At 31.8% G+C, this 21,415-nt stretch overlaps 3 protein-coding genes across 5 annotated transcripts in view; 1 reads left to right on the forward strand and 2 right to left on the reverse strand.

Annotated features, from left to right (window-relative positions):
* The window catches only part of LOC110998385 (proteasome-associated protein ECM29 homolog), a 30,334-nt gene extending 23,902 nt beyond the window's left edge, over window positions 1–6,432 (reverse strand). Inside the window, exons 1-13 of the mRNA XM_045631609.1 lie at window positions 6,276–6,432; window positions 6,084–6,202; window positions 5,748–5,876; window positions 5,427–5,545; window positions 5,168–5,293; window positions 4,976–5,087; window positions 4,512–4,651; window positions 4,028–4,124; window positions 3,247–3,336; window positions 2,653–2,738; window positions 2,108–2,220; window positions 1,089–1,244; window positions 768–894 (exon numbers count right to left, since the gene is read on the reverse strand). Coding sequence (XP_045487565.1) covers window positions 768–894; window positions 1,089–1,244; window positions 2,108–2,220; window positions 2,653–2,738; window positions 3,247–3,336; window positions 4,028–4,124; window positions 4,512–4,651; window positions 4,976–5,087; window positions 5,168–5,293; window positions 5,427–5,545; window positions 5,748–5,876; window positions 6,084–6,202; window positions 6,276–6,327 — 1,466 coding nt within the window. The 5' untranslated portion in view covers window positions 6,328–6,432. The remainder of the gene's footprint in view (window positions 1–767; window positions 895–1,088; window positions 1,245–2,107; window positions 2,221–2,652; window positions 2,739–3,246; window positions 3,337–4,027; window positions 4,125–4,511; window positions 4,652–4,975; window positions 5,088–5,167; window positions 5,294–5,426; window positions 5,546–5,747; window positions 5,877–6,083; window positions 6,203–6,275) is intronic.
* Window positions 6,433–8,556: 2,124 nt separating this feature from the next.
* LOC110998395 (E3 ubiquitin-protein ligase NRDP1) lies at window positions 8,557–14,014 on the reverse strand. 2 transcript variants are annotated; one of them, XM_022267038.2, is made up of 7 exons: window positions 13,764–14,014; window positions 13,516–13,658; window positions 13,157–13,239; window positions 12,175–12,380; window positions 10,596–10,754; window positions 10,100–10,230; window positions 8,557–9,490 (listed from the first exon to the last, which is right to left on the reverse strand). In XM_022267038.2, the coding sequence occupies exons 1-7, from the start codon at window positions 13,851–13,853 to the stop codon at window positions 9,352–9,354; spliced, it is 951 nt and encodes a 316-aa protein (XP_022122730.2). In that variant the 5' UTR covers window positions 13,854–14,014; the 3' UTR covers window positions 8,557–9,351. The 2 variants fall into 2 exon arrangements, with proteins under 2 accessions (XP_022122730.2, XP_022122731.2); XM_022267039.2 differs by having other exon boundaries at window positions 10,599–10,754; window positions 13,764–14,013.
* A 1,106-nt stretch (window positions 14,015–15,120) lies between these two features.
* Window positions 15,121–21,415, forward strand: part of LOC110998380 (cyclin-G-associated kinase) — a 34,708-nt gene continuing 28,413 nt past the window's right edge. For both annotated transcript variants that reach the window (XR_006750732.1, XM_022267017.2), the window contains exons 1-5: window positions 15,121–15,434; window positions 15,990–16,394; window positions 16,559–16,656; window positions 16,904–17,129; window positions 18,113–18,268. Coding sequence is in view for 1 of the 2 variants with exons in the window: in XM_022267017.2 (XP_022122709.2) it covers window positions 15,302–15,434; window positions 15,990–16,394; window positions 16,559–16,656; window positions 16,904–17,129; window positions 18,113–18,268 (1,018 nt within the window). In the remaining variant the exon portion in view is untranslated. The remainder of the gene's footprint in view (window positions 15,435–15,989; window positions 16,395–16,558; window positions 16,657–16,903; window positions 17,130–18,112; window positions 18,269–21,415) is intronic.

Consider the following 21,415-nt stretch of genomic DNA (forward strand, 5'->3'; position numbering starts at 1 on the left):
ATTAATTATAATTAAATAATCCCATCAAATTATATAACTCTAATCTATCAAATGTGAGAGACAAATAGAAAAAATAATAATCAGACAGCTTTTGAAATTTAGTATCAATCTAGAAAACCGCACTATGTCTCTTAATGTAAAGGAAGATTTGGTTTAAACTGCGCTTCAGGTATTATTTCTTTCTTCTACTCTCTATTCGATCTAAATAGTCGTTATTGTAAGTCAGTCTAAAGCCCGTCAAAAACGTCAATCAAAATTAAATCTAATTTCTAGAGACCATTTTTTCTGTGTTTATTGTCACATTATTGTCAAACTTCGCTAATCTCCTATTTTCTCTGGTATGAGACAATTTACCATGGACAAAAGTTATATGCCAGATAAAAATTAAGCAATATTTACTGTATAACAATTTATACTGAATTCTACTACTACTCCTTGCAAAGTATCCTGCTTTGGAACCCCTTCTCTCTTGATATCAGACGAGCTTAAAAATATTTAACAATCTTCTTTTGAGAATTTCCCTTTATCTCGTCATAAGTATATATTGTAGGTTCATTTAGTTTTAGTTAGTACATTTCTAGTGTTACATATAATTTATACTTTTTGTTATTTATTTCTTTACCGTTATTAAGATTTTTTATTTTTCAATACTAGGGTTGTCTAGCAGAAATCGTTTGTTAGCGATAATTACCCGTTGCCAAATAACAAATGTAATGTGTTTTTATGTTTGTTTTAGGTAAGAAAGTGTAAATAAATAATATACTTACTGATCCAAAAGCGCAAATAAAGCAACGGCTTGTGACTCGTGAAAACATAAATATTTTTCCGTTTCGTCGACATCCATTTTTTCATGCGAAGATCCCGCTTCTTGTTCTGTTGTTTCTGCTTTTTGTACTAAATAAAAACACTACCATTAGCTTTGAAGAGAAGATAAAAATACTTTGTTTAATAAAACCGAATTCAAATACCATATTTCAATTGCAAGTGCGTTAGCGGCCTTTAAGAATTCGTACACACCTTGACATATGACACTTGAAATATTCAAATACTTTAGTAGGCAAAATAATATATATTTTTATCAATCATACCTTCTACGCTAATCTTATAAGCCACGGCCATTTCCAATAACGCATCCCGCAAAGCGGTCTTCATCTCTGGTACTGCTTCTGGAATCTTCTTTACGAGTTCTTCTAACAATGAGAATTGGCCACTAAAGCACTCGGGGCACTTCATCGCTAATCTACCTGTAATATACGAATTATATTGTTTAATTTTACATATAATCCTTTGGTACTGAAAAGAGCACCAATCAAAACACTATTTTTTTAAATTAAATTCGTGTACGTAATTACGACTTCAAAACCAAATTTTTAAAATAAATTCAATCAAAACACTTTCGAAATAAATTTATTAAGGTTTATTTATTCACATTTCGTTATATTATAAAAAATCATAATACATCAAAATTATAAGTGATGCAATGGGCGGCCTCATAGCTAACAAGCTATCTGAGCCAACGTCAAAATAATACAACTGAATTAGTTTGTTAGTATGTTCGGTAATTCTTTTTTTTTATCATAATTATTTATTTATTTTTTTTTTTTCTGATTACTTTATCCCGGAATTTGCACACTAGGCCAAAACCAAGTGAGCACAGGTATCTTTATTATTTTGTAGGAATTTGCGAATTATTTTGCTGTATTAATATTACTTTTTTTTTATAGAACAGGGGGCAAACGGGCAGGAGGCTCACCTGATGTAAGTGAGCCTTTTGTTAATGGTATTCTGAAGATTTAACAATTTGATAGATTCATATACAGTACTGGGTATCTTTGCAATTCAAATCGTTTGACGAATAAGACAGAATTATTATTATATTTTGGTCACAGTATAAAATTACACTATTTAAAGAGCGCTTTTGTTACTTATCCTATAGAAGTTATAATATTATTAAAATTTGGTGTGAAGATGTCTAAAATGTCGTTGCATGAATGTTACTCAATGTACTTCCTAAGCTTGTTTATTTATTTACTATCTACTTACAGAAAATCACATTTGCCGAGTCAGCCAGTTTATAAATCAAATCATTATATATAGTTATACTGACCTATACACATATAAGCCTTTGGCTGGTGTTCGGCATGATCCTCCGATCTAATCAATTTCAGCAGCCCTTGCAAGAATACTGTCGCAACTTTTTTCAATTGCACCTCATCCCCACTGCAAATACCAAGAATAATCTCTTACAATTAAAAAGTATTTTTCTTCAAATTTCTAGAACAGACAAACACACGGGTCTTGCTTTATTAAATAAATCAGTGGCGCTACAACCTTTTTAGGTCTGGGCTTCAGATTTATGTTTCCTGATCATTTGTGAGCCTAATAGGCAAGTGGCTGATCAGCATCCGTGCCTGACACACGTCGTCGACTATGTGAACAAAGGCGAGCCGGTTGCCTGACGATGTTTTCCTTAGCTAACACACACGAACAGTGTCTATTGATGCACAGCCGGGGTTCGAACCTACGACCGCACGCTGAAGCGACTAGACCAAGACTACTCTGAGAACTTGTAATACTGCGCACACACACACACACACACACACACACACACACACACACACACTCTTAATTATTTAATTACAAGTGACTTACTTATTGACGACATTCAATAGAAACATCAACGCCATATTGCGCAATCTTGAATTGGTATTGGGATCAAACAATGATGAAAAGACTACCTGAAAATAAAACATTAAATTTTTAAACGGTAAAGGGGGTGAACAAAATATTTTTTTTTATCGTTACATTTATGGAAAAAAATAACATAAAATAGAAAAATTATAAGGAATGCGACGGGCGGCCTTATCGCTAATAAGCGATCTCTTCTAACCCCAGTAATGAAAAAAACTAAAGCAAGAAATACATAACCAAATCTTTAAAAATTATAGATTCCACCAACCCTAATCTAAAATAATACAAGCAAAAATTAATTAAATAAACTAAAAACTAACCTCATGGATTCATGATACAATACAAAAAGATAAGAAATATCAAAACTAAAAAACAATTGAGCAGGATAGGATAGGGTTAAGATATGTTTATGTGAAAAGAATCTGTTACGGCGCGTTACAAGTGGGAGGGGTCAAAACTAAAAAAAAAAAAATACAGTATGGACTACTAGCCAATTTATAGCAGAAATATACATACATATATATATATATTAATATTTAAACACACTATACATACTTGTACACAATGTGGGAACATAATAGCAGGTCCCGTCGCTTTGTTCAAATATTGCAGGAGCTTCAAACGCAGCCTGGTGCAAGCTGGGACCTACAACAAATATTACATTCACCCATATTACTGTTTCCTGACAAAAATAGGACAACTTGGACAAGAGACAACATCAGAAAATAATGGCAGTAACTGGAAGAGGCCTATGTGTCACAGGATACACTAACTACCAAACACGGGTCATATGATAACATTATGTAACTTAAATAAGTGTTAATACATGGGTGTCAGCAATAAAGGCTTAATAATAATAATTCAGTTCTAACTTAGATTCCCGATTAAGTATTTAGAATTTCGGGTGGGTTTAAAAGAATGACCAATACATTAGAAGATACTCAATAAAACCTGCATTTGCAAAGTTTAATCAATACAATTATTAGTTAGTTTAAAATCCTTAATAGTAGTATTAGTTAAGTTAATATAATTATTAAACAGTAAGTTTTTTTTATTAGTCAAGTTTTTAAAGTAAAAGCCTCCTCCATATCTTTCCATTTTTCTTTGTCTTCAGCAAAATTCATCAAGCCTTTCAAAGTTTATTACCATATATTTTAGAACATTAAATTGTAACTTGTGACGGTGTTGGCCTAGATTTTTTAGATTGTTCTAGAAAATATATGTTATGATGGACTTCAATTAATAAATTAAACATAGTCAGAAATATTTCTATTTCAATATTCATTCTATACCCTACTGTGTCCAAACGAGAACTTGGCATATACATGGTCAATACCTTGCGATCATCCGGTGGTACTTTAAGTCCGCCCCAAGTACCCAAGTACAACGAGTATAATGGGGCGACGACTGAAGGCTGGGACCAATCCACTGAACTGAAAATATAAAGTTTACTATTAATAAATGAAGCTAAAAAAAATAAAGATTACTTAGATTAAAATTTTCTACATGAACATCCCGATAATATATTTTCCGAAAACTGACATTTAACACTGTATCACAGAAGCTTTAATCTCCAAAACATTAATTATTCATTCATTACATACACTATATATAGTATACAACTTTTTTAAAAACTATATAACAAATGACTGTGCTGGTTACTTAGGTATCTTATTAAGGCATGTAAATACTTTATAATATGCACTATGCACATATTGAGATTTTTTTTCCGACAAATAAATGTTTTAATCTGTGCCTTAAAGTCTAGGTTTTTAGCAGGATTACAATACTGGACATTCATATATTATGCAGCTACTTACCTGTTAACCCTTATTAATGGACTGTTTGCATGGTTAGCAACACTAAAACGGGAGTCTGCTGCGGCAACAATAAGCGTCAATAGTATATCATTAGTGTTGAATATATCCTTGCTTATAAAGTTCACTATGGATAATTTCATCTGAAAATTTAAACAATTTGTGTTAAATAAAAGTTAAAGGTACAAAAACCTTTTTGTTTTGGTTAAAAAATTATTTCATTGACAACAATATATTGAGTAATAAATAAAAAATATTACCTTCTCTTGTACTACCTTACAACCTAACCACAGTTTAGTTATTTTGTAATAGAATATCTCGAAAAATAAATAATTTTTCTATACTATAAACACAAATTATGTTGTTATGTTGATATTATGTTTTTAGTTTTTTTTCTATTGTAGTAGTATTATGTTACTGTAAAAATAGGAAATTAGGAAAATAATTTAATTAATTAATTAAAATACCTCTTCAAGCTGGTTGGGATTCAACTGATTCTTTTCCACAATTCTTTTGTATGATTTCATACTCATTCCAGGTGGCACTTGAAAATCACTCTCTCCAGCATTTGGTAAAGCTCTGTAATATACGAGAAACCAATAAACATGAACCTGCCATATACATATATTTCATGTTATGTTAAAAGACAATAAAATTACCTGTAGGGCAAAAGTAAAACATCAGTCGCAAACTTTAGTATCAAAGAAGACACCTTAGGTTTTTCCTTAAAATTTAGTTCACTCTCTTTTATGTTGGCAAGCAAGGGTATCACCAACATAAGAATCCTGGAAATAAAATCATTAACATAAAAAAGGATTTCATCAGGAAACCATGATAATAAAATTAATTTATTTCCTCCAAATCCAGCTTATTAAGCTGTTAATGTGTTTAACAAAATAACAATTATAATATACTTACTGATCTTGGTGACTCTGAGGCCTATTTTCAATAGATTCCAACAAACTGGGTGCCATCTTTAGTTGTTCCTCCCGAGGTAATCGGGGAAAACCCATAGTTATGTAAATAATTGAAAAATTCTGGAACAACTCATTATATATACTCATGAAGTATATGTAAAACTTATTTAATAACAATATAATTATGAGATTAAATAATAAATACTTGCTAATCAAGTGAAAATAATAAATAAGGTATTATACCACATGTTAATGTACAGAGCAAAGTGAAAAAATTCACAACAAAAGGAGAGATAACAATTTGTAACAAAAATTTACTTACAATGATAAAACTATTGGCAGAAGGCTCACGGTAGGACTGTACCAAAGTCTCCACAGGGAGTTGCACATCAGCTCTACATTTTACTCTCTTGTTCACATGAACCAACAGTTCCATCACCTTAGTGCGAACCTATAACAGGTATTATATATTAGTTATATTCTTTACAAAGACATAAATTCATCCAGACTAATACAAAATAGAATAAATACCTAGTGTTTCATATTTTTTATTATTGTTATAAAGCTCAAACCATGAAGCTGTGAATATGGATTTATTTTGGTTCCATTAAATTTATTATGTCTAGTATAATGTTAAGGATAAGCTTGTATATCAAACCTGTTCATGTGGCGATGATAGCTTAAGAATTACAGGAGGCAAGAATCTCTTTAGACAACTTTCCAGCTGCTCATCAGAGTCTGCATTTCCAAGACGAAGAAACACACGATCAAGAAGCACTAAGAAAAACGAACATTTTAATAGGAACGTATAAATTTAATTAATTATAACAATGAAAATTAACCAACTTACACAAATCATTTGAACAATCATTGCTGCTTTCGGTAACCTCCATTTCGGACATCTTTCAATACAATTATTGGATTTTCATCAACTATATTATAGCAGTAAAAGAAAAACATACAAACATTTTACTAAGTAGGGATAGGATGACAGACAAAATTCTAATTGATATGACGTTTAACACCACCGTTTTGACACGATATTATCTTAACTAGAATTAAGCGACAGAATTTTTGGCAATTGTCAAATGAATAGCGTGACGAACTACCCGTAGGCCGTAACCCAACTAAGCTTTTCTTATCGGCTGTAGGTTAATGGCTTATAAACTGTAATACTTTAATAGTATTGTGCGATTGTAATATGGAAGTAATTTGGTTAATTACATGTCTTTATGACATAATTCAACGTTACGATCTCGCCTAAGACTAACAAGTAATTTAAGTCTTAACTCATTTACTAAAATGGATATTTCACATAAGAAAGTGTCAATTAACACTACTTAAAAGTTACAGTATCTATTAAGGGGAAGACACTGTTCTTGTGTGCTATTTTTTTCACTTACCACTGTATAGCACCTAAGACTAACGTGCACTTACAAACTTTGAATGGTTATGTTGTCCTTTTTAATATTAATAGTGCGTATTAACAAAAAGTTGAACAGTCTCGACGTTCACATGTTGGTGAAGTCTTTGTTAGTGGGCGTCAGTGTTATTCTTGATTATAATTGGGGTAACCTCCTCTACAATAAAGTCCAGATGAAGGTCGTCATATTTACTAATAACCCAGGGAGCATTGAATATTCCCCTGTGCACTATCTAGTAAAGCCCCATAGCTGCCAACCATAAATAAGTTCATACAGGCATCAGGACTTGTTTTATAAATTAATAATTTAATTAGTACTGATAACGTGGAATACTTTGTGAGCATGCAGTGCAATTTACTGTAAAGGTGATCCAAATCTTCGCGCTTGCCTAACATGAACCTTCCATCAGAGTTTGGTATCAAGCGTAAAACCTTGCTGAATTTTAGAATCGGTATCGGTACTATGACGTAATTAAATTTTTTTGATCCACAAGCCAACAAACGTCATAGCCGTAGCCGCCGTATACATGGGATCAGTATCATCAGCAAATGTAGCCATTACGTTATCTTCTAGTGTCAGAATTTGTTTAAGAGGTACATGACCGGACACTGTCACTGCCTTGCGGCACCCCAGCTTTTATTGTTATCAATTGGTTATAGTATATTTCATTACAAGTGCGGAACGAATTTAAAAAAAAAACTTTCCTTTTTTTCCTCTTCTCTCTGCGCAATAAATTCATCGTACGTAGATATGTAGCGACTTTTTTTGTAAAATGTTCTCCGAAGCATTTTGTGCAGTTATACTGAGTTTGGGTGGTGTTCATTCAAATAAAATATCGTCGAAATCACACAATTTGTGCAACTAACAACTCAACGCGCAAGAACCTTTTTGGAAAATAACGCCAACCGCACAGATGTTTTTTTTTGTTTTCTTCACCTCTTCTGGACAGGCAAAGGGACCATGCCCATACAGCCAAGTCTTCAGTAGAATTTTTTGAATTTGTGACGAAATGAGATGAAATAAAAAGAAACCTAACCTAACTCTTTGACTCCAATCATTAAATCTGATATTGAAACAAATTAGTAGCTGCCTTTTAATTGACATTTGGTTCAGAGAACGCACGAGTGCGGAAAAGGTAAAGAAAAAAACCACGAGTGTGTTATAGACATGGGCCTGTATTAAAAAATCCATTTTTTGTAACTACTAAAGATTCATTGTTTAAATATGACACAAGGATATTTGAGAATTGTCGAGGGAACAGATTCTTTCCTGATCCTGAATGTAGCTGAGGCATTTCGCAAAGAATGGCACTTTGCCAAATGCCTCAGCTACATTCAGATATGGAAGTCATAAAGTAATTTTTTTAATACATATTTCTTCAGATGTGAGGACACCCACGTCAGTGTGTGCGTGACCTTTAAACGAGTATTTGTTTTTAAAGATTTGGAGGTCGTGTTTCCCAGGGAAGACCTCCCCTTGGACCCAATTCTAAAGCCCCCACTAGTTCCAAAAATAAATGAAACTGCCAATGGGATGTGGAAGATTTCTGGTCAGCCATCAATGACATTTACTAAATGTTTAAAATAACCCGTTTTAATGAATCGACGTTTTTAGTCATAAATTACATTTTAAACACTTCTTCAGATTTGATTGTGTGATTTCAAAATAAACATCAGGAAAGTATATTTAAGAGAAAAACAACTAATATTAGAGAAATAGAATATTATTTTCTGCAAATCAAGCTAAAAATATACATTTTATTCAAATTAAATCAGTACGAATTAATGAAACATAATGTTACTAGAAGATATTTCGTTGATAAAATCAGTGTTACATTTTAATAAGAGGCAATATAATTTCTTACAAAACTTAGATTAAACTATTCTAATATTTTTAAACTAACAACACAGCACTCGTTATTATACAAATATTAGTTCTATAGAAAGCAGCCAACATATCCAATAATAAAAAAAAATTCATTATTCAGCATAGAAATTCACATTGCCCATTTACAGGCATTTTATTTTTCTAAGTAAAAAATAAGGGAAAATGTCTGCATTAAGTCTTACAATTGCTTTTTTCCACCCTCAACATTAAAATACTACATAAAATTTAAAGACATTACAACTAAATGGCTTGGAGCTTTCGGTACTGAGGGATTAATAACTAGTCTATTAAGTAAAGTAAGTAATTCTATAAGTCGGAATGTTCATGTGTTAAATTTTTACATACATTATTTGTAATCCAAATTGTCTTTTATTTATTCACAAATTTGAATGTAGCAACACTGACAATAATCACTTAATTTTTTAATATGAAAAGCCAAATAACTTGTATACTGTTTTAACACCACAGCACATTGTCATGGATTTTTGCTTTTTATCAATTCCAGAAGCAAAATCACCATAGATAAATTTGAAAATCTATGAATGCCTGTCATTTCAAAAAGTCTTTAATACCACAGTTAGGACTAACACTTTCCACTAAGTCAGTTAAGGGATGCTATTCAATACCATGAGCAAATATCATGACAAGACCAGGCTCAATCATCATGTGTTCATCGACATGTGTATTATCACAATGTAGCACTAGTACTGCTTGCTTTCCAGGGACTCTTTTGCAAACATACTTATCATACAATCTGTAAAAAAAATCTAAATAAGATTTCATAGAAAATAAAATAGAAGTACATACTTGGTTTCTTCTAAATTACAGAAATCATAATATAAAAGGACTTCTAACATAAAAAAAAACAAGTGAAATTCTATTAGCTGCATTAAATAGATTATCGAAATAACAGTATAAGACAAGCTATTTAATATGTTTACCTATAGTATTTTCGATGAACATATTGAAACAAGCATAATATCCTAGGGGCCAGATTGGATATATAAAAAAACAATTTCATAAAAGAATATATGGATTTTCATGTTTAATTACAGTGTAAAGTCTATATTACGACACTCAAGAGACTGTGCATATATGTTACAAAGAATAGTCGTTAAATAGAAAGAAAAAAGTCTGTATTAGAAAAAGAAAATGTAGAATGCGAAAAGTGTATGGAAGACAAGCTAAACCAACCAAAGTCGAGTGATTTGGTGGGGTGGGAGGTGTGTCGTTAAATCGAGCGACATTAAATAGAGTTGATACTAATTGTTGACAAAGATTAGTTGTTTTAATAGTTGACATAAATTAAATTTTCGTTATATAAATATTTCATATAAGTTTATCTAAAAATATTTATACCAACCTTCTATTATTTTGTCTAGTTTCTAATGAGGATAGGCCAGGTGGCCACCTACGTTCATGGCAGTTTTCCATCAGATCGTCGATTATGTGGAGTGGACATCCCGATTCAGATAAACTTCTTTTAATCATCATCTGCAAAGGAAATATTTTCATAAGGTTAATTCATTTATGGAACAAGTTGTCATGTATTGGTATCTACTTCAATTTTTCTATATTGACAAAAAAAATTATAATGATTATTATTATTATTTTTTTTTTAATTAATTTTCACTCTACTCCCCTGCCATAGTGTCCAGGGACTTTATATATCACTGCTACTATTTAACGCGTCGGGAATTACGCCCCGACTACATCGGTAATATTTTTATTAACAATATTCATGTGCGAAAATGATTATTATTAACGTAATAACGCTTAAATAAATAATTAACGTTTTAACACACAAAACTCATTTTATTTCTAAGAAAAGTTGACTGTAAGTATACTCAGTCTATTACCACCTGCAGCACGTCATCAGGTGTAGATATCATCCCGCCCCAACGGGTGACCTTTGCTCGAGATAGGGAGTTGGCCCAACAGACCACTTCTTCACGTTCCATTTGGTCAGCAAGTGCGCGCATAGTGGGATTCGTTACGCGCATAGCTCGCATAAAATCCTGAAAAACAATATTTACATATATTTAGTAACCATTATCTAAATTAATCAAATATTTTTTGACATTAATGGGCCAAAAATAAGTCAATCAGACTAAAATTATCTTTTATTCAACACATTGAGAAATGTTTTAGAACACTCAATACAAAACTTTAATCTGTTTAGAATAAATCTAAGTCACAGAAATACCTAGTTAACACTGAATTTTTTTAGAAAATTTTAAACTTAGAAAGTTGCCAAAAAAACTTTTGTTTTTCGAAGTAATCTCCGTTCCTCTCTGCACATCTTCGCATTCGATGGAACCACTGAGTAAAAATCAGTGGGCCATTCTTCCTTGGGGGTGTCTTCCATGGCATTTTTATACGCTTTCACCGCATCTTCAGGGCTTGTAAAGTGAATACCCCTATATCTTTAATTCTGGGGATTAAATGAAAGTCGCATGGCGTCAAGCCCGGACTGTATGGCGGATGACATTTGATATTATCTTGAAACCTGCCATACTCAAATATTCAACAGTCTGTTTTGCGGAGTACGGGTGTCGTAGTGAAGGAGGATCCTGCTGCTCTGCTGTCGAATTTTTTCCAAGACAGGCTAACACCGATTGACATACTTAGTCTGCCTGCAATAACTGTCCTTCTATTTTAGTTTAGTTTAGTTCTAGTACAACTGTCGCTAAACGACCTTTCCGACCAAAGAATGCAATCTTTTCCCTTGACTTCTTCCTTTCTTTACCTTAGCTGCTTAGATCGATGCTCGAAAAGAATCACCCACTCGGGGTTCGTAGCAATATATCCAGCTTTCATCAGCTGTGACGATGCAAATACACCATTTGAGTCAACGTCATTTAACTTATCTAACATTTGGCTACACCAGCCTATCTGAAGGTGTTTCTGCTTGTCGGTTAAAATATGGGTCATCTGGTACAAAGCTTCCTGACGCCTAAATGTTTGTGTAATATTTTTAAACTTGACTATACTAATGCCGAGGCTTGCCCGTATCTACTGATGGCTGACACGATTATCTTTCTCTATCATACGGTCTCACAGCACTGATGTTATCCGCGTAGTCGCTGCCAAAGGACGTCAAACACGCGACTATTGACTGAGATTGCTATTACCAATCGTATATAGTGGCACGAGATGGGGCTTCATTAGGAAATGCTAATCGCAGCCTATCACAGCTTTGTTTATGCTTTGTCCATAACAAAAGTCATAATAAATAATTGAAAATTTTCACGCGTTAGGTTCATTTTCACGTGTAACTAGTTTTAGATTTGCCGCCAATTCACAAAAACAAATGACAAATAAATGCAATTTTACATTAGGTTACCAAAGAGTTCTAAAATTAAAATTCAAAAAAAGTTTTCATTAGTAATGTTTCTAACTGGCCAGTTCTAAACATTTTCAGTGTTACCCACATACCTTTAGTAAAGCAAGCTCTCGTTTATGTTCATTAATAATAAGTCTCTGTTCAGCAAGTTCTTGCTGATAATCTGTAAGCTTTTCCTGCTGTGATGTTATAAGAGCTCGGAGTTCTCTCACACAATTGTGTTCAGCTAATTCATCTTTGGGTATAACCAATCCACACCCTGTTTCACAAGGCATTGGTCTCTTTGGATTAAATTCACCTGAAATTAAGGTAAATTTATTAAGTTAAATTTTTTTAATTGTCACAAATCTGGTTTCTTGGTAGATTTTATTAGGTTGTGTTAAAAAATTGTAACAAAATAATGCTTTTATTAATTTATTTTGTAGTGTTTATAACTTAGCAATTTTGTTTTTGCATGCTGTACCCCATATTTCAATTAGATATATGAAATGTGGCTTGATTAAACAATTATAAATGAAATGATGTTCAGATTGGGGAATACATTTTGATATTGACCAAAATCTGCCTATAAGTGATTTTAGTTTGTTAATTATGTGTGATATATGAATGTTCCACTTTAAATATGTATCTATTCTAAGAAAAATATCTGGGATACTTTTCCCATTTTTGAATATTACATAAGAAGTTTTTGAGATATTTATGGTTAGCAGATTTTGTTGAAACCAAAAAGATAGAGCATTTAGGTCTGACTGACCTTGAGCAACTTGAAAGCTTATCTGTTTGTGTACAGTGCACTTGATATTGATCAGGGGAAAGTGTGTATGAATTATCTCAACTCTCAAATTATTAGATTTGTTAGAAAGATGGGAGAGTTTGTTGATATTTAAAAATAGTCTGTTAAACCTATATATATATATTATCCAATTAAAGTCAGTTACTAAGTTGTAACTTTTACAAAGTAAAAAAGCTTTTGGTTTCAGATTCACATGTTATAACAGAATTTATTATACAGCGAAACTTGTTTAATAACAACTATTATGTAAGTAATATCAGTATTAAATAGGTTTAACTTACATTCTACTAAGTGTGATGCAAGAGAGTCCAGTTTTAAAACTGCACTGCAACCATGTGGTGCATTGTCACAGCTTGTACAAAGTCTGAAATTACCATTCAAATCATTACTCAATAAAATTCAATAGTATTTTATTGAAAGCTTTAAACTAAACTGTAAGAATTTAAATGAAATAAAATATACTGAATTGCTCAAAGAGTAGAGAGTAGCACAATAACATAGGAAAGCCAAATGTTTCAATGAGTTCCCTTTACCATTTACTAGCATGTTTGTGTTATTTCAGTTTTCTATAAGGAAATGAAAGAAACATAATATCAATTCATTGGCCCAGATACGTGCATCATGTCGTAACAGCAAATACCTTGAAAGTAGGTTACGTAGGATTCTTGGAACTGGTATGAGTTGACTGGCAGTAACAGCCTGGCGGTCTACAGGGCACTTTGGCTGACGACTTATCCACTGTGTAATGCAACCACGGCAAAACGCATGTTCACATGTAGGTGCCTTTGAAAAAAAGATAAAATCAGATCTCAAACTCTAAATAAAGTGTTTATCTCTTCCTTCAGACTTAGTTAAAATTATGACCAGGTATAAAACAAATACGAATACCTGCAAGGGATCTTCTAAAACTCCGGAGCAAATGGGGCAAATTAGTTCTTCGTCGACGTCACTTTGAAATCTTTTGATTTCAAAGCCCATCTTTAACTTCACACAATGAAGTCAACCATTCAAGCTTTATGCATGAAAACTATTTAAAAAATCAAATCGTAAACTTAATTTTTAATTAACTGCATTGTTATGCGAAGCTCCGCTCGTAAGAAATACGAACTGACAAATTCTCGACTTTGACACAGATATTTTTGACGAACAAATATCAACAAAAGAAAAAAAAATACAAACTACAAAACCAATAAGCACAGAGTGTCTTACGAATCAGAACATTTTAATACATAAAAAGTATTAAATGCCAAGTTTTTCTCTAGTAAATAGTGTACCTAATTAATTAAGCTATTTATTAGACCAACTTTAGGCTTAGTGTTGCTCTTGAAATGATCCCCAACACGTACATACGATACTTCTTTTTCGATGAATACAAGTTTAGCACACGTACAAATTTTTAAAACTCAATTTATAAAATGTTTAAAATAAGTTTGTTTTGAAAATGCCTTTTTGGAATTAATTGTTCCTAAGTACTTTCTGCTTAAAATACCCCAATTTGTAGGGTAAATATCCGATGGTAGGAACACTTTAGTGTTGTCATATAAAAAGTTTGCAAAAAAATCCAGTATCTACTTTCGTCAGCCAGACTCTATAGTAAACTGTAATGTACAGTTAGGACTTAGGTGAATTTTCTGTTAGATAAAGTCTTAAAGCGAAGGTGAAATACATTTTTGGCCAATTCACTCTTACACATTACAGAACATTCTAATGTTTTTTTCGACAATGCCTAAATACAGTATACTTACTTAACTAATAATAATAATATTATAACTAATTATAATACAATTTCACAAATTTTTAGGACCCTATGTTATATTTGCTATTGTTGGTAGCTGTAGCTGCTGGCACGATGAGTTCAACCTTGATTTTAGCTGGTTTAATATTGTTTTATATTATTATAAAGTAAAAACCTCCTGACATTGTTACATTCAAAATAAAACTATCCTCTAGTCAGTATTTTTTTTACCTACAGATGTAAAAAAAATATTGTATCGAACAGAATGATATTCTCACATGATAAATGCTATGTGTATGAAGAGTCGCTTGCTAAATCTTATAATAATATCAAGTGTCCATGCACTGAAATCAGATTACAAGGATCTTCTGACTAAGTCAAATTCAAAGTCATTTATTCATATAGGTAACACAATGAACACTTATAAACGTCATTATAGAAATACCTATCAAATGTTAGACTTTCTACATACACTATTGTTAAGGAATCTTGTCTAAGCCCCATGTCATTTCTCAGATGTCTGTTTGACATTTTGTGCCCTGCTTGGTATCGTAAAATTTCTTTACATTTTCAATCGCTTTAAAATTTAGATTATTACAAGATAAAATGGATATAGCTGTACACATGCTTTAATTTAATAGTTCATTATTCTTTTTCAAAAGTGTTTATGTATATAAAGTGAAAAATAAAAATGAGTGTGTTTAAATCTGCAATGGGGTACTTCAGCTCTGCAAGTGCCAACGGGGGCAGTGATAATGATTTTGTTGGCCAATTTGTTGAAATTGGTAATATGAAACTTCGTGTAAAAAAAGTAATAGCTGAAGGTAAGTGGATTCTTAAATAGGGGCAGTGAAAATATTATTTATTTCGTTAAGTCAGTGTACCTATGACGTACGTGAATTGGGGGCGGTAGGGTCATTGTCTAAATAAATATGGACAAATATGGTGCTTCACATTTGTCCATATTTATCAGAGATGGCTTATTAATTTTTTACAGACTGGCTTTATTATTACAAGAAATATTTTATTTAAAGAAAACAGATTTTTTAGTTTTATCTTCCTCAGATATTAATATTTTGTCTGTACTTGTTGTAAAAGAGATTAAGCTAATATTCTATATAAAAGAAAACAATAATGTTATTTGGATCTTGTACTAACTAGCTTTATTAAAGTAGATTTTATTATTAGATAGGAATTAATACAAATTTTATTATAGTAACAAAGGAATACTCAAATTATTTTTAATAAATATAACTTATTTAAAAAATAAATTTCTTTATTATCTCTGATGTATTGTTATTATTTGGATCACTTCCAAAATGCATCTGCATTATGCTATTAGAACTACAGTCTAAAAAAATTTTTCCTTTTTATTACAGGTGGTTTTGCATTTGTTTTTGTTGCTCAAGATGTTGCTACTGGTACTGAATATGCATTAAAGAGGCTGATGGCAGCAGATGAGCAAGCTAATAAAAATATTATACAAGAAATTAGTTTACTTAAGAAACTTTCTGGACACCCCAATATAATCAAATATATAGCAGCCTCTTTTATTGATAAGACAAAAACAAGTCATGGAATGAGTGAATATCTACTATTAACAGATTTGTGTAGTGGAGGGAGCTTAATGGAAGCCCTACAACATAAGGGGCAGGCTTTTCCATTACCAACAATATTAAGAGTGTTCTATCAAACATGTAAGGCGGTGCATCATATGCACAATCAAGTCCCTCCTATAGCTCATCGAGATCTCAAATTAGAAAATTTTCTTATATCTAATGAAGGTATGTAAAACACACTATTACAACATATAAACAAGTTGTTTGTTAAGTTATTGGTTAAAGAACTGGTGAGCTCAGAAACATTGTTGCCTTATATCCTTTTTCAGAGCTGTTACATTTGACAATTTTCTTTTGTTGTAAATTTTTTGCTTCTTTCGAAATTATAGGCACAATAAAGCTGTGTGATTTTGGGTCTGCAACAACTGAAGTCTATAGCCCTAATCCATCATGGAGTGCTAACCAAAGAAATATGTTAGAAGAAAATGTAAGTATTATATTATGTAAAGCTGATATTTTACTGTTATAAAAATTTATTTATAATAATATTAAATTTATTATATAAACTAAAATACTTTTTATCTTATTGTAACTTACATTATAACTTAAATAATTTTTTCTTTGGAAAAAAACATTACAGCTTATATAGGTTTTGGTTAAATCTGTTTAATTAACTTAATTAAAAACAGTTTTCTTTATTTATGGATTTCTATTAACATATAAATTTATTTTAGTTGGCCCAATTCACAACACCAATGTATAGAGCACCAGAAATGCTGGATACTTGGGATAATAGGAAAATTGACCATGCAGTTGACGTTTGGGCACTTGGTTGTATATTATACACTCTGTGCTATATGCAACACCCATTTGAGGACTCGGCAAAGCTTGCTATACTTAACGGAAATTATACCTTAAACCCAAATGACCAGAAATATAAATGTTTCCATGAAATTATAAGTAAGTATTCATGTCTGTTGCTGTCATAGTATTGAGAAATTTTAAATGTTCTATTTCATTTAAAAATTTAAAATTTGCTTAAATGTTTTATCTCTTTTTTACATACTGTAATTGTTTTTACTTTCTCCATGTCATATGGACTAACTGGCGAAATTTTGTATAAGTGTCTTGTAATATAACAGCTTACAAGAAATTCAGTTCCACAGATTTACAAATCCAAACTATCGAAGATACAGTTTCATTTACTTTTAATGATTAGGTTCTCTTTACCTCTGTAACACAGTATAGGATAAAAATAGGGAATGCATTGTAGCTTCTTTTATCAATATATTACTCTTTAAAAGAATTACGTTTTAAATCTGACTCACTGTCAACTGACATGTGTTTATAGATAATAAAGCTATGTCATGACTCCCTTCACTTTATCGTAAATTATTTGAAAGAAATCACCACCTGGTGTTGATTTGTTTATTTTATATTAGAAACAAACCAAGAATAGAAAAAACCTTGGTAGTTGGTCTGAGCTCAAATTTCTGCATCAGTTTTATGAACATCCTTTTATGCCGGACACACGGTATCGACTTTATTTGCTTTGGTCTGAATCGGTTTCCATTGATATTCTACGTACCGTGCGAGTGTTAAATAGAATTAAAAGTCCATTGCACAGTCGCGGTTCGAACCTTCGTCTCTAAGGGATGATAGTAGCTTGACCAAGCTAATCATGAATACAGATACCGGCAAACTTCTTGAACATTAAACAAGGGAGTGGGGGTAAGTTTGCGCATCATTACGCAGCGTGGGACATATACGCAACTGATTTAGAAATCACGTGATCGACAAGTCATAGTCTAAAAATCGCTTCTAGGCAAGGACATTTGTTCAAGATTTTTGCCGGTATCTGTACTTAGATAAAATTCGCATGACTGACTGTCCTGCGAAGGATAGATCAGAAGCTCAACGACTGATTAATGGTTTGCTTGCAGGTGGTTGCCTAACTGTGAACCCTGAAGTGCGATTGTCGATAAGCGGAGTGTTGGAGCGGTTGGCCGCCATAGCAGAGACACAAAACATCAATATCAAGCAACCACTCAAATTTGAGCGTAAAAAAGTTGAACAATCTGTGGCCACTAGCTCGCCAGGTAATAAGAAGTCAAGTAAATATTACACTACCATATCTTAAACGTTACAATTCTAGTTTTTAATTTATCGCGATCGAATCGTTCGGTATTTATTTTCCAATTAATCGAGCTATAACTGGTCAAGTGTTTTTTGACTTTTTACACTCAAATTTTTTAGTTTTGTTTTTAATTATTTCCCTAGAGATTTATTTAACGGTAATTTGTGACATTCCAATGTTTCATCCAAAAACGTCGCCAAAGGTAAGAATTAAAGATTGTTCTATGAACGATAAAAGGTAGTATAGCATTTATTTGACTTTCATGTTGTTTCTTCATACATTTATTATAAGTACATGCTCTTATTAACATTTACTAGGTATAAGGATTTCAAATTTAAAGTGCAATATCGGCATTTTATAAACTTTTAATAACGAGCTTTAGATAAATAATGTATTTTTCAATCATGGTTTAAATTCATATATTTTGGAAAACATATATCAATAAGTGAAATATGTTCACAAATCAACACTCCAAACTAAAGCAACATCGGTCTCTTTCTATCGCAATATGAACACAATTCAATAGAACGAGACAGTTAGTTGAAAACAGATTAATAAGACGGTCTTATTATAAACGTGTTCTAAAGATAAAGGTGTTTTTGAAACATTGGTTACCATGGTAACACATACAGTTTTATAATAATGCCGGTTTTGTTTTTAATAAGGGGGTAAAACATTTTCAACAACTCATTAAGAAGCTTTGTATATGCGTTACGGTTTTTAAAACCATTAAAACCTACTTGGTGACAGAATAAAAATATTTTTCTAGATTAAGGATTTAAGACATAATCTGTGCCTAAGACAATCATCGCATTCCATTGGTATTCATAACTAATAATCTATGGTTAGTAAAAGTACTGTATTTTCACATTTGGATAGTAAAAATATTAACTTAGGTAATAATTATGTTAAGAAAATGGTCATAATATTTCTTGTCATACATTTTGTGTATAGTATACAATACGAATATTGTACCCGAATTTACTTTGAAATATTCCCAAATGCTCTTAAACATGACGTGTCAGTCCTTATATTAAATAGAAAATCACATATGGCCTTATGAAACACATGGACTAGAAAGTAATAACAATGCATAAATAATAAATATGCTCAGACACAATTATTTATGTATATACGCTCTTGTTTATTTTTAAACCACTCATACCATATAGAAATCAGCAATGAATTTATTCGGCTGCGAAAAAGGTTTTATTGACTAGGTATTCAGGCTTGCATTTTCATAAGAGATTTCATCACTTTTATTACAAGTGAACAGTCATATATATCAATATATCTAGCACTTATATTTGGAAGCGTTCTCGTATTACGATACCCATTTTTCGGAGATTCTAGACCCCCCCCCCATGTAACCCGCCGTAACGTTTCTCTGAACGATCCAGTGACTCATTAAACATAAAATTTGCTATTTATGTGGTGTAAAGTATCGTAAAGACGAAAATATTATTGACAATAATGCACAATTCAATCCCCGTCCCGCATCGTATCGTTTTACCAATCCCCCCCCCAAATTCGTTACGTAAATCTTGGACGCTCCAATTGCAGATCTTAGCTTAAATGAACAAAATGAAAATATGACATGAATATTATGACCAGACCTTTTCGGACTGTGGGTATATGCACTAACACGGTGGCTTGATTAAATGTAATTGGGGTTAATAAAGCTTCGTGTATACTTAGACAATATACGTAAATTTGGTACAAGAATTCGATTTTAGATATGTACTAAGTGCAATTGACAATGAAGCCAAGTTAATATGTTAAACACTTGGGGTTTTGGCTATTGCTACTAAACTTGCGTTGGTGTATCTAGGGTTAAAATTAAGTCCTATTTTCTTCGGTCTCAGACGGTATGCAACCTGACCAGCCTCTATATACGCCAATGTTTTGTTGATACACATAAATAATCATGTGATGGGTTAAAAATTTTAAAATAAACTAATAATGGCAACATTAGTTTTATTTATTATACCAGGAGTACTTTCAAGTGATTGGGCGCCTAAAATGGTAATTTTTTTGTTTTTTTTTTTAATGCTAACTGGTCGCATTTGTCATTCACTAATGCTTTCAATGTTATAGCATCCATTCATAAACGCACTATAAACCTTAGTCAAGCTGTGAGGAACATTTATTTGCTATTTGTGGTTTATATTACGTATATGAAAGGTTAATTTACTAACGCTAATTCTGATGTAGTAGACAAAGCTAACTATTAAACGCCATAATTGCAGTTCAGATATTAGAAATTCGCGTTAGAAGTTATACTTCTTTGGCGTATGGAAAAAAAACTGAAATGCAGTAGTGATTAACGATAAATATTAAAATTAATCAAAACGATTTTATCTAAATAAATAAATAATTAGTAAATACTAACACCGTGGTATAATGAAATTGATTTAAAAACACCAAAATAATATTTGTTTATTGACACAGTTTAATTGTACTGTTACGAAACATATGTTCTAAATATAAGAATATACAACTTGAACATAGTTATCGATTTCCGTGCAACCTAGACCTAACTTTACGATGTCGTATTTAGGTGTTGGTGTGCGCATCGTAAAAATTCATTCTCATCATTTTTCTCCATGGCGCCAAAAGAAGTATAACTTCAAAAACTGGTTATTCCGACTCGTATTCTGTAATGCATACAAACAAACTGTAAGTTCCAGTAGCAATTGGCGTCAGCGACGTTTTCGTATACATTTCAGAGTGCATAATGTCGCAACGAGTTGTGTCGGGACTACTAATCTATGTTATTGACTAACCAGCTAATCTTTGAAAGAGATTTAACATTTGAATTAACACCTGGGTACTTGAGTATTAATGGTCTAACTTCTACGCAGTGTTATAACAACATTTTAACGGTTGTACAAGTATTAATAAATTACTAGAGTCGATTACGTAAGTTCTGGCAACACAAACGCCCCAGCGTTAATAAAATAATGTTTTGTTTTTGAATCTTTACAACATTATAAAAATTAGCTTAATAGTTACATTATTCGTAATTACTTACGATAACTTAAACTAGTAGTGCACTAGAAAAACTTTGTCTCACATAATTGTGTCTTTATAGTAAAATAATGAGTCA

Source organism: Pieris rapae, chromosome 16, assembly GCF_905147795.1.
Source record: "Pieris rapae chromosome 16, ilPieRapa1.1, whole genome shotgun sequence".
Taxonomy (NCBI): Eukaryota; Metazoa; Arthropoda; class Insecta; order Lepidoptera; family Pieridae; genus Pieris; species Pieris rapae.